Source organism: Schistocerca serialis, chromosome 10 (assembly GCF_023864345.2).
Source record: "Schistocerca serialis cubense isolate TAMUIC-IGC-003099 chromosome 10, iqSchSeri2.2, whole genome shotgun sequence".
NCBI lineage: Eukaryota > Metazoa > Arthropoda > Insecta > Orthoptera > Acrididae > Schistocerca > Schistocerca serialis.
Window position 1 is genome coordinate 62,348,118 of NC_064647.1, and position 16,859 is coordinate 62,364,976.

General features: G+C 40.0%; 1 protein-coding gene across 1 annotated transcript in view; it reads right to left on the reverse strand.

Moving 5' to 3' along the window:
• Nucleotides 1–16,859, reverse strand: part of LOC126425029 (uncharacterized) — a 102,293-nt gene that overhangs the window by 8,973 nt on the left and 76,461 nt on the right. Inside the window, exon 6 of the mRNA XM_050087938.1 lies at nt 13,886–13,935. Within this exon, the coding sequence (XP_049943895.1) occupies nt 13,886–13,935 (50 nt within the window). The remainder of the gene's footprint in view (nt 1–13,885; nt 13,936–16,859) is intronic.

Sequence of the window (16,859 nt, forward strand, 5' to 3'; positions counted from 1 at the left end):
AGGTATTAAAATCCATGGATAAGAAATAAAAACTTTGAGGTTCGCCGATGACATTGTAATTCTATCAGAGACAGGAAAGGACTTGGAAGAGTAGTTGAACGGAATGGACAGTGTCTTGAGAGGAGGATATAAGATGAACATCAACAAAAGCAAAATGAGGATAATGGAATGTAGTCGAATTAAGTCGGGTGATGCTGAGGGAATTAGATTAGGAAATGAGACACTTAAAGTAGTAAAGGAGTTTTGCTATTTGGGGAGCACGATGGTCGAAGTAGAGAGGATATAAAATGTAGACTGGCAATGGAAAGGAAAGCGTTTCTGAAGAAGAGAAATTTAAATGTCAGGAAGTCGTTTCTGAAAGTATTTGTATGGAGTGTAGCCATGTATGGAAGTGAAACATGGACGATAAATAGTTTGGATAAGAAGAGAATAGAAGCTTTCAAAATGTGGTGCTACAGAAGAATGCTGAAGATTAGATGGGTAGATCACATAACTAATGATGTATTGAATAGGATTGGGGAGAAGAGGAGTATGTGGCACAACTTGACAAGAAGAAGGGGCCAGTTAGTTGGACATGTTCTGAGGCATCAAGGGATCACACATTTAGCATTGGAGGGCAGTGGAGGGTAAAAATTGTAGAGGGAGACCAAGAGATGAATACACCAAGCAGATTCAGAAGGATGTAGGTTGCAGTAAGTACTGGGAGATGAAGAAGCTTGCACAGGATAGGGTAGCATGGAGAGCTGCATCAAACCAGTCTCAGGACTGAAGACCACAACAACAACAACAACAACAACAAGTGGATATGTGGGGCACTTGACTGAAGAACTACATTTGGGCTCTCAAAGACAGGCATAAAACTTGAAAGGAAAAGGCATATAGATTTATGTAAATTTGATGACAGAAACGTGAACAGTCGTTCCTCACATGATAAAGCATGGTCCACAGTGTCAATGGTTTTCCGTAAAACTGATGATTGGGTTTTTCTTTTAAGTGAGGAGTGTGGTGAAATCTTATCACAGTGCCTGGACTCGTGATATGAAGTAGACACATCTACATTTTGAGTATGTTTTGAAATTTTATAATTCTTCAAAGTTTCCACTTCATAATCCTTACTTACAATTTCACTCTTGAACAAACTAACCAAAGGGTCCCACTGCTCCAAAATCCTATCCAAACATCTTTTCAACGATAACCATCGAGTAGGCACATGTTTCAGAATTTTCCTCATTTCTGTGTCATGCAAAGTTTGAAACTTTCTAAATAATAAAATATGTCAACAATATTTTGTTCAATGTTTAAAGGCAAACATGCCACCCCCTTCTCAGCAGCAAGATTAATTAGGTGACAAGAACAGCCTACAGTGATTAAGTTAGCAATTTCTTGCTTCAAACATCCTGCCACACACTTCTTTAGCCCTACCATTATAGCCCTACCATTATAGGAGCATTATCGGCGCCAAAAGCGAGACAGTTTTTTAATGGAATACAGAATTCCCGTAAAGTTGAAAGTAGAAGATCAGCAATATTAGCTCCAGTGGCATCCCCTTGTAAATTAGGCACAGAGAGTAGGCAATTTTCTATTTCATGGAGTTCAGGGCCGAAGAACGATACGATAATAGGATATAACTTAAAGTCCGTTTTATTACTACTATCGGTAGCAATAGCGAATAGATTCGACTGCAAGTGCGTAATAACTTTCGCTTTTTCTTGCATGCACATTTCCGTAAGGATAGTGGTCGTTTTTGTTCTGGTACACCCATATCGTTTCGCAGTTTCAGAATCGGGAAACATTTTGCGAAACAAAGGCCCAGCGTGGTCGGCACAATTTATAGGCAAGTTATGCTCTACAATAAATGCGGTAAATAAAGCCTTGGCATTCGTCACAGAATCTACATTTTGGAGTTTACACGAGAGGTTAAGTTTCTGTTTCCGTTCTACACAATGGACACTCTCCTGGTGTTTTTTAGTTAACACATGTTTAAGAATGTCGCATTTCCCGCCATGAGCTACTGAAAAGTCACATCTACATACACAACAAAGTGCGTAAGATTGTCCCTTCCTCGATTCACTTAAACACGGAAATTCTTCCTTATACACGTTTCTGAACACTGAATCATATTTCTTCACCATTCTGCACACAAAATAATCAACACCTCCAAGATACGCAGCCAAAAACTACTCTTGAGTACACAAATCGTGCAACAGAACTGAGAACACAATGATCCTACGTTCTGGACAATGGTCTTGTAGCAGTGATGCCAACCCTTGCGCACCGTTTCCCCCTATATTGCACTTCAAATTCCCCTAAATAATTTATCACACCTTCGGGTAAGCAAGCGGGGTAGTGGGGTGGTAAAAGGGAGTCCAGAATGAAATTGTCGAGCGGAACATTTATTTCTCTAACTTCCCTCTAGGCAGCTTAATTCCCCCTAAATTTAGGGAGAAATCCCCTAACTTGGCAACACTGCCTTTTAGACACAACAATGTTAATCACTTTGCTTGGAACAACTATCGACTACTCCTTGTCCACAATAACTTTACGATTGTGCTGGTGCTACCAGAAGCAGAGGAAATTGGCACTAGTTGAAAGATATTAATTTGTCTCCGACAATAAGTTCTTTACTTCCTTGTAGATACGAAGCACGAGCTATGCTTACTGCCGCTCCCGACAGCCACCGCACCAATCTACCAAGTTAACATAGACAAGTAGCAGCCATACCTTGTCATCCACCAATATATCGAAGGCGCAGGATTTTCAAATAGTAAGGAAAGTATTGAAACTGCTCTGAAAATTGGGAGATTGGTCTTCACTGTCGGGAGATCGGGAAGAAGAAGGAAAAATCGGGAGTCTCCCGCTTAAATCGGGAGAGTTGGCATATCTGCATATTGCATACACCTGGTTCTAAAGTTCATCTATGGTGGTTGGTATTGGGTCAGAGCACTGCACCCATTGTTTCACCATATTGCACACATTTTCGATTGGTGACATGACGGGCCAGGGCAAAAGGCTAACATCCTGGGTGACCTGGCAGGCCAGGGCAAGAGGCTGAGATCCTGTCAACACCAAGGAGGAATGTGCTCATGCAGCAACATGTGGTCATAGATTGTCTTGCTGAAAATGGCGTTCTGGGATGTTGTGCAGAAAGGCTATGGCTATGGGTTGCTGGATGCCGTTCACGTAGGTCACACTGCTCACAGTGTCCTGAACATGCACCAACTGTGATTTGTGGTTGTACCCAACAGCACCACACACCATAAGGCCTTGAGTAGGTGCTGTATGTCTTGTGTGAATGCAATCACTGTGATGTCACTCTTCCTGCCTGCGAAGAATGAAAATGTGGCCATTATTTCCAAACAACCAGGACCTGGATTCGTCCAAGACACTATCTGATACCATTCATGTTCCCAGTGGCTTCATTCTATACACCACTGCCAATGTAGCTCATTCCTGCACATCATCAAATGTAGGTGGATAATGCGCACGTAACCGTGCTGGTATAAATGGTTACAGACTTTCACACCTGGTAGTGTATGATGTGTTTCACTGTTCCACTGTTGCACCAGAGCTGAGGAGGGCACAAATCTGTCCTGTAACGCCATTCGGATGAGGTGTAGATCTTATTGGGGGGTGGTCTGGATGGTGTGATCTGAACCATCTCATTGTATTCTACGGCTTACTGTGAACCATTCTGCACACACCCTTGCATTGCTGAAACACTTTGTCCCACACAAACAGCAATTTCCTGGATGGATGCATCACATTCTCTCATGCCAATACTGTGCCATCTTTCAAACTCACTGATTTGACAGTACGGTTTGTGCACATGTTTGTGAACCATCCTGCATGTCTGCTAAAGTCACACTGATCCATTACCTTTGGTTTATAGTGACAATGGGAGAGCTGGAGGCACATTTTACTGGTGGGTGATGTTGCACTGCAATATCGATGCTGACCTTGAACCCGTGGGCAGACATGGTTCAAATGCTTATCATTTCTGCAGAACACACTGTGAATATGAACTTACTGTCTCTCTTCATTCAAGATGTTATGTTTTTCTCAACAAGACTGTACATATGTACACTAGGGGAAAAGGGATGTGTAAATTCCTTAGTCCATCTGTATGATTTAATGAAGGGCAACATATTGACAATAAATAAACCTATATAATACACTATGAAACTCCTCACTCAAGGACAAATAATTTCTGCAGAATTGCAGTTACATCCCTATGGCTGCTAAGAAATAAGTAACCTTCTTTAGATAATAAAGTGGTGCCTTAACCATTTCACAATTTAAGTTACTTCATAAGTAATAAAATATATTTAATATAAACATAAAATATATTTAAAAATATAATTAAAAATCATTATTTACTTCAGTACATAAATATTTCGAGTTTCAGTATCTCACACAAAAATAGTATACTGAATGTTTAAACACATCACTTGGTATCTGCAATCCCGGCATGTCACATTGGAACAGGCACCAATATGACTGAATGGAATGATAATACCAAGTCCCAGTGTCCTATTTAATTTACACCAAAATTCACAACAATGCAAAATAATGAACAAGATTGATATCCAATGTCTAGCTAACAATGCAAGGAGTTCAAAAGGCAAATTGTTGGCTATAAACTCTCACAGAAAGGTCATTGTCACATACTTAAAATATCCATATATTATCAATAGCGTAAATACCTGTAATAACAAAAAGTGTCGCTCAGTATTCAAGAAGCAATTATGGGTGGAATTTATTGTTTTTAATTTTCAGTGAGAGTAATTTTTTCAAAAAGCATCAATAAATGTCACAGAGCAGTAATTTTAAACAAATAATAATTAATTATTGATTTGTAAATTAATATGTTTACTGTCTTCTAAATAGGACACTGGGACTTAGTCGGTTAATGACCTAGATCACAATACAATGTAATAACAGCTAGATTATAGCTGGCTAGATGATAACTGGTTAAGGCTGATTAGCTACCATCCTCAGTTCAAGCTTACATTGCAGTTGGTATCTAAATACAATGTTAATAAACAATGTTGTTGTGAAGTGTGACTTGAAAATAAATAATTATATTTTGTGCTTAATTTTTTACTGCTACAACTTTTTCAAATAGAACATAACAACAATAGTTTTAGCATATCTGACTCAAAATGCCAGTTATAACATTAACTACACTACCTGACCAAATGTATCCAGATACCCTATGTAATGCGGATTTGACCACTACATGTCATTAAAGGCAGACCTACCAACATAAAAGGAAGTGCAGAGTATTGTGTTCTCAATAGAAAATCAGTAAAAGCAGAATTTCTCTAGGAGGAGAGTTCTGTGACTTTGAACGTGGACTAGTCATTCGATGTCACCCAAGTAACAAATCTATGAGGGACATTTAAACCCTTCTAACACTACCCAAATTGACTGTTGGTGATGTGACTGTGAAGCAGAAATGTGAAGGAACAACCACAACTAAACTGAGACCAGCCAGACCTCACATACTGACAGACAGGGACCATTGTGCATTGCAGAGGGTGGTTGGGTGGTTTCAAAAAATTGCACAAAATAAGTGGAAGGAATCACTCGAGTTCCAACGTGCTATCAGCATGCAACTAGCAGAATGACTGAACACATGGAGTTAAGAAGAATGGGCTGCAATGGTCAAACAGCTCCTGATAAGCGACACATGAGGTGGTGTTAACAGTCATGCCACTGGACAGTGGATGACTGCAGAGAAGTGATTGGGAATAATTATCACACTATACCTTGTGGCAGCATGATGGACGATTTTGGATCTGGTGAATGCCTGGAGAAAGTTAGCTTTCATCAAGTGCATTGAGAACACTTGTAACGCGACATCCTCCTGTAGCATTGCTTTCCCTCAACAGTAGTTGTCGACACCAGGATTATTTTTCAAATTCTGGACAGGTCAGTATTATCTGAGTTGCTTTTCTGAAAATTTTCATCAATTTTATACACAGTATGTTACATTTCAAGCTAACATTTATGTAAATGGATTACTTTATAAAATGTTTTAGTCTTGATTTATAATCGATAAGTACCAATTTTGATGTACAGTTAAAATTATTTTATTTTTGGAAACATGCGAAATTACGAATGAATGGCACACTTAAAATTTCTATTATTAATTATGCAATACTGTACTGGTTACTATGTTTATTTCTGGGTTTATTTATGAAATAATAATTGAAAGTAACAATGTAACAGAAACTAGTAGAAATTCATTTGTTAAGAAAAATTGGAATTCATTTCGAAAATGATTCTTTCTGCGGAGTGTGAGAGTCTTAAACATGGCTCTGATGTGATCAGAGGTATTTTTGTGCAAACAATGTAATTTCAGCTTTGTTAATGTGAAAAATCAAAAGATTGTATGATATACTAAAATGTGAAAAAATATATTTACATAAAAACAAATATTCTGCAACAACAATCTTCAAATTTATTTAGATCAATCCAACTGTGAGGACCTAAAATGTGACACTTTTAGCTTCAAGAATCAGACCCATAGGCAAGAAGAACTGGAGCCAACTATACACAAAAAGCTAAGTAAACTAGAAAGTTAATTGTAATATTCGCTCCTCTCAAATCTTCATAAAAGATTAAAATGGACAATAGATGGAATTAGGAAAGAGGGGGAAGATTACACACTGGAGAAAATGTTAAAGTATGAAGGTGCTTTTCGTAGTTAGGATATGATCCCCTTATTGCACTTAAGAAAACTTGAAATGAGTATTTTTACAAGGTTGTCTACTGATTAGAGTAGAGGAACAGTTTGGAGATGATGACTGTATGACAATGCACCCTGTCATAAAGCTGCATCTCTGATGCAATCATTTGTTGACAATTACACTCCTGAAATGGAATGGCCTGACTGAAGTAAAAAAAAAGTGCATCATATAGAGGGAGCAGGTAGAAAAGGTACAAATGTGATGAATAAAATTATAACACAAAGAGGCAATTTTGGCTTCCCCCAAAAACAATCATTTAGAGTATACCACCAATCCATATTACTGTCAGTCATAGGATGTGGTGTGAGCTCATAGATTGCAGCTAGTGAACTCAACCTTATTAGTGAGAAGAGTTCAACAAGGAGTGCTACTAAGATTAACAAGTACCAACTGCACTACCCCAAATGATTCTTTGTTAGTAATTCTAGGTATATATATCCACTGGACTTGGAAATCAGGAAATGGGGAGCCTTTTACTGGTTAAAGAAAAGCTATCAAATGGAAGTACGGAGGATGCTTGGAACTGAAGCCAATTCAAAAATGTAATAAAAAATCATATATGACAAGTGTGACAAAATGAATGAGATACTTCAGGCACAGCCAGGAGAACATACAAATTGCTCCCTAACATTAAGGAGAGATTAAAGGTGAGATTTCTTAACCTCTGAGTGGACTGATAGATTACTTGACTGGGTGTGGCATGTACGTTACATATCTATACAAAGTCAAAAGACAGATGAATGGTTGCTGTGCACACCAGAACGTACACTGAGGGACTGCATGCTCTATGAAGATGTGGTGGGTTATGGACATCAGGAATTAAGGATATTGGTCATAAAGCAGTACAAAGGAGCACATCAACCTGGTACATCTTGGACGATACTGCAGCTGCAGTATCCAAGACGGTCAAGGGAGACTTCACAAGGCATTCAACCATAGGTCAGCAAACTGCCATCCAGGATAGACAACATACTCTGCAGATGGAGAGAAGATAACAGGGCTGGTGACCACCGAATGAAATAGACTATGAAGAATCTACATTGTTGTGGTACAAGTAATCATGGAAGTGTGGACTCTATGACATAACAGTGATGGGTGGAATTCCTTGCTGTAGTGGAAACGCTGCTGATGTGCTGCCCGACACCCAAGGAATCGAGCAGACAATGGCTGTTGGCCGGGATAGTGTGAGGGTGGATCCAATAATGGAAACAACCATCTGCAAATTAAATGTATCAAAAGAATGAATGAACAGAGAACAGATTATGTAGGGCTTATAATAGTATTACTAGTTGGGTAACAGGTTAAGAGTTTTATTATAGTTTTGTGGTAGTAGAAGTAGTTCTAATATAAAGCATCACAAAGAAGTAGTTTATGTATTAATTTATTACTATCCACGAAAATGTTGTTTGTATACCCTATTTTAGCTAAAAAATAGTTTGGACAAGAAGAGAATAGAAGCTTTCGAAATGTGGTGCTACAGAAGAATGCTGAAGATTAGATGGGTAGATCACATAACTAATGAGGAGGTATTGAATAGAATTGGGGAGAAGAGGAGTTTGTGGCACAACTTGACAAGAAGAAGGGACCGGTTGGTAGGACATGTTCTGAGGCATCAAGGGATCACAAATTTAGCATTGGAGGGCAGTGTGGAGGGTAAAAATCGTAGAGGGAGACCAAGAGATGAATACACTAAGCAGATTCAGAAGGATGTAGGTTGCAGTAAGTACTGGGAGATGAAGAAGCTTGCACAGGATAGGGTAGCATGGAGAGCTGCATCAAACCAGTCTCAGGACTGAAGACAACAACAACAACAACAACAACAACAACAACAACAACATTTTAGCTTTTAAGATAACAGCCTGTAATTATGAATAAATAAATAAATAAATAAAACCACAATCTACTGGTTTTGGCTCTTGAGGTCGAATGGGCAACCATTCCTCCATGGATACCCAGACATCTCACAGAAAGTGTGCCGCCAGCAGTGTTCAAACTGTCATAAAGGCAAAGGGTGGAAGCAGTGCATGGAAGGGAGGGGAAGGGGGGGAGAGGTAAGGTCACTGGAACATTTCCAAAACACAGTACATCAGGGTGTTTAAAATTACAGGGGCTTCTTGTTCACCCCATTGGCCATTCAAAGTGAACATTACAATTGAAAAATCGTAACAAATGTGAAACCCATTCATTAATATGATTTTAGTGGTAAATACTCTCATAGCTGTTGACACTTGTTACAAAATTTATGCTGTATGTGGACTGAATGTGTTGAGGAAATGTGTTCTGTGTCAGCAGTGTCATTTGTTTAGAGTGGGAGGACAAATATTCATGATGAGTGAAGTGGCCCTATGTCTGGAACCTGCAACAAACTGCTGCATAAAATTGACAAAAAAATTTGTGAAAACTGGTATTTCAAGAACCCTAATTCATGAAAAACTCTTCAAAAGTTTATCAGTGTTTTGAATGAGTTTATGGTTAAAAATTCACTGCACTCAATGGGTACCAAATCTTCTTCCTAAGAACAGAAAAACGTAGTGGATGATTGCTTTGCTGGACCTTCTTTTTCATTATGACACAGAACAGAAGGCCTACTAAACTGAATTTGGCCACTGAGAAGACATGGATTTCCTATGCTAACATGGAGAGGAAACAGCATTCAATGATGAGGGGAGTTATACTGCTGCACACAACAAAGCAAAAAGACACGACACATTCCATCAACCATAAAGATTTTGATATATGGAACTTGAAAGTACTACCAATGCTGAAATTTACTATGACACATTAAGAGCCAAGTCTATAAAGCAGCTGATCTTAGGTTGCATTTATGCTGCCACCTTGCTGCTCTCCACCACAGCCTGGCAATAATGGAATGAGCCCACTGAGTCTTACCGAACCACTTAAGCTGCACCATCACTGTTCACCCCACAGCTAACTACAATCCTCACCAGATGACGATATCGAGCTGGTCTCCATTTCGTGCTGCGACCATTGCTGTGGATCCTGAAACTTGAACAGCATATGGCTATTTCAAAGTCACTCTAGCAGTTCCACGTTTGGCACTGCTAACACTATGCTAGATATGTGAACAGCTACAGGGTAACTACTCCTGGTGAACATTGAGGCAACAGCATAAACGTAACAAGATTCCTGGCGAGCGGCAAGGTGACAGCGGTGAGGCTGCTACATAAACACACCCTTAGATTAGCACAAAAAACTAACTCTGATCGAACAGAATTCTGAAATCTTTGCTGTATAACTGCTAATCTCAGATTATATCACTGTGAACTAGGATCATCTTTGGTTGGGAAAACTGGATCAGGTCCAGTTCAACTGCAACTGTAAGTTCACAACATAGTCGTTACAAAACCACAAATTTTGTTTTGGACAAATGCATTGAAAACAGGTAAATAGTGAAGAGGTTATTAAAACAAGAAAAGGTAGGTAAAGATGTGAAGACACCACTCCTACACCACTGAAGTCTGATATTTTTTTTTCCCAATCAGTTGAGTTAGATTAAGTAAATTACCAGTAACGTAAGTAATAAGAGCAGATAATAACTGATCTCTTAACAATTCTTAGAGATGACTCATAATTAATGTAATTAGTTTAAACACATTTAATAGAGCGAAATAAAGTCATTGAATGTGAATAACTTGGCATCGGCTGTATTAGGTACAAACATTCTACCTGCTGGTGACCTGTGAAAATCTGTGCTGGATGGGTACTCAAACCCAAATACCCTGCTTGTCGCAAGTGGTTGCCTTACTAATAGACAGACAGCGGATGCCTCCTAAACCAACCTTAACTTCAAGATGTCACACTGCCTGCATACCTATACATTAGTCTCTAAGCTTTGGTCGGTTTGGAAGTCATGCACAGATAGGCTAATAGTAATGTGACCACTCACGGCAGGCAGGAAATCCAGGTTTGAATCCCAGTCCAGTACAAATTTTCACATGTCACCAACAGGTGAAACATTTGTACCTAATGCAGTTGACACCAAGTTATTCACATTTAGCAAATTCATTTTGACCTAATTTTGAATGGCTGTCAATGATCATCAATGTAAACATTACATGCCGGCTGCTATTCTCCCATGGAGATGATCGTAGAGATGCTGGATGTAGTCCTGTGGAACGGCTTGCCATGCCATTTCCACCTGGCGCCTCAGTTGGACAAGCGTTCGTGCTGGACGTGCAGACCGCGTGAGACGACGCTTCATCCAGTCCCAAACATGCTCAATGGGGGACAGATCCGGAGATCTTGCTGGCCAGGGTAGTTGACTTACACCTTCTAGAGCACGTTGGGTGGCACGGGATACATGCGGACGTGCATTGTCCTGTTGGAACAGCAAGTTCCCTTGCCGGTCTAGGAATGGTAGAACGATGGGTTCGATGACAGTTTGGATGTACCGTGCACTATTCAGTGTCCCCTTGACGATCACCAGTGGTGTACGGCCAGTGTAGGAGATCGCTCCCCACACCATGATGCCGGGTGTTGGCCCTGTGTGCCTCGGTCGTATGCAGTCCTGATTGTGGCGCTCACCTGCACGGTGCCAAACACGCATACGACCATCATTGGCACAAAGGCAGAAGCGACTCTCATCGCTGAAGACGACACGTCTCCATTCGTCCCTCCATTCACGCCTGTCGCGACACCACTGGAGGCGGGCTGCACGATGTTGGGACGTGAGCGGAAGACGGCCTAACGGTGTGCGGGACCGTAGCCCAGCTTCATGGAGACGGTTGCGAATGGTCCTTGCCAATACCCCAGGAGCAACAGTGTCACTAACTTGCTGGGAAGTGGCGGTGCGGTCCCCTGCGGCACTGCGTAGGATCCTACGGTCTTGGCGTGCATCCGTGCGTCGCTGCGGTCCGGTCCCAGGTCGACGGGCACGTGCACCTTCCGCCGACCACTGGCGACAACATCGATGTACTGTGGAGACCTCACGCCCCACGTGTTGAGCAATTCGGCGGTACGTCCACCCGGCCTCCCGCATGCCCACTATACGCCCTCGCTCAAAGTCCGTCAACTGCACATACGGTTCATGTCCACGTTGTCGCGGCATGCTACCAGTGTTAAAGACTGCGATGGAGCTCTGTATGCCACGACAAACTGGCTGACACTGACGGCGGCGGTGCACAAATGCTGCGCAGCTAGCGCCATTCGACGGCCAACACCGCGGTTCCTGGTGTGTCCGCTGTGCCATGTGTGTGATCATTGCTTGTACAGCCCTCTCGCAGTGTCCGGAGCAAGTATGGTGGGTCTGACACACCGGTGTCAATGTGTTCTTTTTTCCATTTCCAGGAGTGTATTTCAGTCTAATTACAAATGGCTGTCAATCATTGTCAATGTGAACATTTACTAGACTCCATGGTAGAATAAGGAAATGTAATTAAAACTATCTGTGGTACACAAAAGGTAGGCAATAATTACTGGACATTTCTTACAAAATGCTCTCTAGGCTTGAATAGCAGTAACAAATCAAAACTTTTTACTTCTGAACATACAATTAAACTGCTATGTTGATAAACAGAAACAGTAAGCATATGTAAGTCAACTACAAATGTGATATTTATTAGTCATCTGTTAAGAAGAAATGGTTTTGGTGGCCCCATGGTTACATGATGGACTACAGTGCTTAAGCTCTGCGACTTGCTCTCAGGTTAATGCTTGAATTTCCCCTCCCTTCCTCCCACCCCCAGCCTTTCCACTTACCACTCCTACTGCCTCCGGCAATATTTCTTAATGTGCAAAATTCTGAGTTGCATCATGACTTGGCAACATTAAATTGTAGGTCCCTACATACATGTATCGGTATCATTAGAATGGATTACAAAACGATGGGGAAGGAAATCAAACATGCCCTTCTCAAAGGTATCATCCTGGGATTTGCCAGGCAAAATTCATGCAAATCACCAGGAACCTAAATCTGGTTGGCCAGATGAGTATTTGAACTGATGTCTTTCTGAATGAGAGTCCACTGAGCCATTGTGCTGTCAGTGCTGTCGGCGAAAAGCGTTTACCATGTGGGTACAGAAGTGGCAGCTGTAAAAGTTTCTTACCTCAATTTCTGGAAAAGTATGAGTTTTTGGACCCCATACCTGATGATGAAAAATGTTCTATTTACAATTATCTACCAAAACCGCCAATTTTGAGTCAGCTGCTCATCATAACCTTTAGGGGTGATTTTCTCAAAAACGCAGGGCTGTTGATCCAAAATATCTTAGATTCCTTCGTTTTAGGTTGTACACAAGCGACCTGCCAAATTTGAGCCGAATCGGTTGGCCATGTCTGAGGCCTTCCCCTAGTAAGATCAAAACTGATTTCCAGTCGGAACTGAGAAAACCCTTTCAAAAAAACCAATGTTGTATCTCTTGTATATGGGTGTCACACTTTTGCACAAAAATGCAGTTCACATTCTGCCTGGGGGCAGGGAGGTGGGAGTTGTTGCATCAGTTCAGTTTAAATGTGACCTTCGAGCATCCAGTCTACAGCACAGCCTTGGTTCAAAGTTCCATCTTATCGTGCACAGAAAGAAGTGGGTTGGCTCCAGACATTTTGACTCAGATGATGAATTTCAGGATACTGTCATTGGAAACACTGTAATCCGTGATGGCAGAATTTTATGCACAGGGAATTTGTAAACTTGTTAAGATCTATGATAAATACTTAAATCGGAATGGTGACTTATGCGGAGGAGAAATATTAAGATTATTAGCAGCTTTAAAATTTTTCCAATAAGTTTTCCATAATGATTCCAATATTTTATCTACTGTCCAACAAAGGTTACTTTCTGGACAGCCCTTGTATTTATAACAGAAATGAAAAAAAACTATATGCAGTTTCCAAAAAAATTTTTAGACTTAATTTCACAAAACTTGACAATTAATAAATGGTTTGCCATCAAAAATAGCATAGAAGGTGTTGACAGATTTTTAGATTAAAGAAGATAAGAAAGAAAGCAAGAAGAAGGGGGAATTTTTGTAGCAATGACATGTCACTAGAAATTTGTATCACAGCTCTGTTATTCTAAAACACTGCACTGTGCAGGATTGCACTGCCTGACAAGAAGCTGATTATTAAAGTGTCAGTATATCAAATTAAAAATAACTGCAACTGTACAATACCTTTCTGGTTCACTGGCACAACTTGTCAACTCCACTTCACTTTGGAACTCCTGAAAGGATGAAGAACATTAATAATAATGATCATAGTAACAGATCAATTACTACAGTGGGTACTGGAACATGGACCATTAGCACACCTAATAAAATAATGTTCATTCAGACAGCTGAAATGGAATTTGCAAGAAATGCCAAAGGATGTAATTTCTGACATAATGTCACAAATAACACACATGAGGAGCTTCTAACATGTGGAACGGAAATAGGAAGTCATGCAACCCAAAAATATGGTATAATGTGATTTGGCAAAAGCAGTGCCAACTAACAATACAAGTAAAGGAGTGACTCATAAAACTAGAATGGATCTGAAGCCTCTGCATGGATGAATGATGATTATATTGAATTAAATAAAAGCTCAATCTGAAAAACAGACAAGCAAATAACCATATTCATCACAATAAAAATCTGATCATTTTGCACCATGATATATAAAAATTTCTGACTCTCACAAATACTTCTGCTCTGTAGAATGGGTGACTGTCAGAAAGAATGAGAAATTTAAGAATATTTTCACACCTATTCAGAAAAAGCCATTAATTACATTTCATACTCTAGAATGTCAGGAAACCATGAACAGGTCACTCAAAATAAAGCACATCTCACAAACAAGTTGGGAGTTCTGTTGTATGGCAAATAATGGTACCTAGTATAGAAATGGCAGCAAGGAATTAGAAGAAACACCAGGTGCAATCAGTGTGTATGCCTGTGGGCCTCATTCAAAATGTTGGAGCGGCTGTTCTGGAAGTCATTGATGGAACAGAGCACAACAAACTACATATTCTGGCATATGCTGGAACAAACAATGCCTATCATTTGTGTTCTGGTACCATACTTGCATCATTCCAATGACTGACAGAAAAGATTGAGATGACAAGCCATGCTGACAATCTGAAGCAATTGTTCCAGGAGCTGATTGTGGCCCCCACCCGAGTCAAGTGGAAGGTTCTGTGGCAATCTAGGCTGCTACTTCCTACATCTATGCCATATGGCTGAGAACTGTAAGATCCCCCCTAAATGGGTCAGGTGTGCAATACACATCAGAGGCTGCTGCCCAGATAGGTAACTGTATGGGGTACACACAAGAGATTTTTAGATTAGGTGACTCTCCATCCAGTCCAGATGATAGCTGTAAGAGACCCAGAAGTATCAGAGTGAGAACCAAAGAAATGTGTCTTACAGGCCAGATGGATGGGTTGAAATCCCATAGCTGGATAAACAGGACTACTGCTCACATGAGAACAGAGTTATAAATGCAATGTGGCTGCACCTGAAATTTTTCTTAATCCAACATCGAGGTCGCAATCTGATTTGTCGATATGAGCTCTCAAAAACAATTACACTGTTTTCCCTAAGATAACTTAATCTTATGCTCATAAATTATGGATCAAAATAACAAACATAAATCAATGATATAATAATGAAGAGTTTATCTATTCTTCATGTCACCCCAACAAAACATTATCATCAAATAAGGAAGACCAACAAAAAACTATATAAAAGTGAAATGTTAAGCTCTATAGGCAGGTGCATGTGTAATAATGAATAAAAGAATAGTAATGTAGGTAAACTACTACGAAAAGAGAACTGAACACATTATCATAGCCAAGACGGAAATGAAGCCTACACCCACCCCAGTAGTATAAGTTTATATACAGGGTGTTTAGAAACTGTCTGAAAAGCTTGTAAGGCTATTGCGCGGTAGATTGCGTTGAGAAACAATTGTTAAGGAAAAAAATCTGATACATTGCACTGTTTCCAAGTTAATTAACATTCAAGTCAGCCAATCAGGCTGCACGTGCAAATTCAAGCAGCCTGCCAGAGACAGTGTCGCCAAATTTGTTCTTGTTTGTTTTCCTAAAACCAAACAAGAGAGCGACACAAAAACTGGACATGGGGCAGTAGTAAGGACTGAACCCTGCCAAAGGCTGAACTGTCTTGTGCACTATCATGTGTGCTATGAGGACAACTGACACTAACTGTATATGGCTGGCTACTGGAATTTACATGTGCCACAGCCTGATTGCTCAACTCCAATGCAACGTATCTCTTTTTTTCTTAAAAATTATTTCTCGGCACATTCTACCCTGCAACGCCCTTACAAGCTTTTCAGATTGTTTCTGATCACCTCGTATACGTCAAATAGCTAAGCAGATGATGAAGAGACCAAACAAATGTGTGACGAAACAAAGAAATTACTCAGACAGTAAAGAGGAAGGAAAATTCCATAGCTGTGGGGGATTGGAATCCATAAGTACAAAAAAGAAGAGAAAGGAAAACAGTAGGAGAATATGAATTAGGAGTGGGGCAAGGGAGGGAGGGGGGGGGGCGGGGGGTTGATGAAAGAGCAACCTGCCTGGTAGAATTTTGCACAGAGAATAATTTAATAATAATAATAATAATAATAATAATACTCAGTTTATCAACCACGAAGGAAGATTGTGTACCTGGAAGAGATTTGAAAACACTCGAAAGTTTCAGAATGATTATATAATTGTAAGACAGAGATTTCAGAACCAGAGTTTAAACAGTTGGACATTTCCAGGGGGAGATGTGAAAATAATTTATTGGTTATGAACTGTTCATTAAAATTTCAAAATAGTAAGAAATTAAAGAAATGGGACTTGGGTAAACTGAAAGCACCAGGGGTTGTTGGGAGCTTCAAAGTGAGCATTATGCAACACTTGATTGAAGCTGGGGAAAGGGACACAATAGAACACAAACAGATAGTTTTGAGAGATGAAATAATGATGGAATGGATGTAATAGGCGAAAAGATGAGGTCTAGTACCAATCTTTAGGTATCAGAGGTGATATTGAATTTAACTCGTGAAATAAGAAAATATAATAATGCAGCAAATGAAGGAGGTGAGAGAGAATACAGAAATCTAAAAAATCAGACTGTCAAAACATGCAAAAAT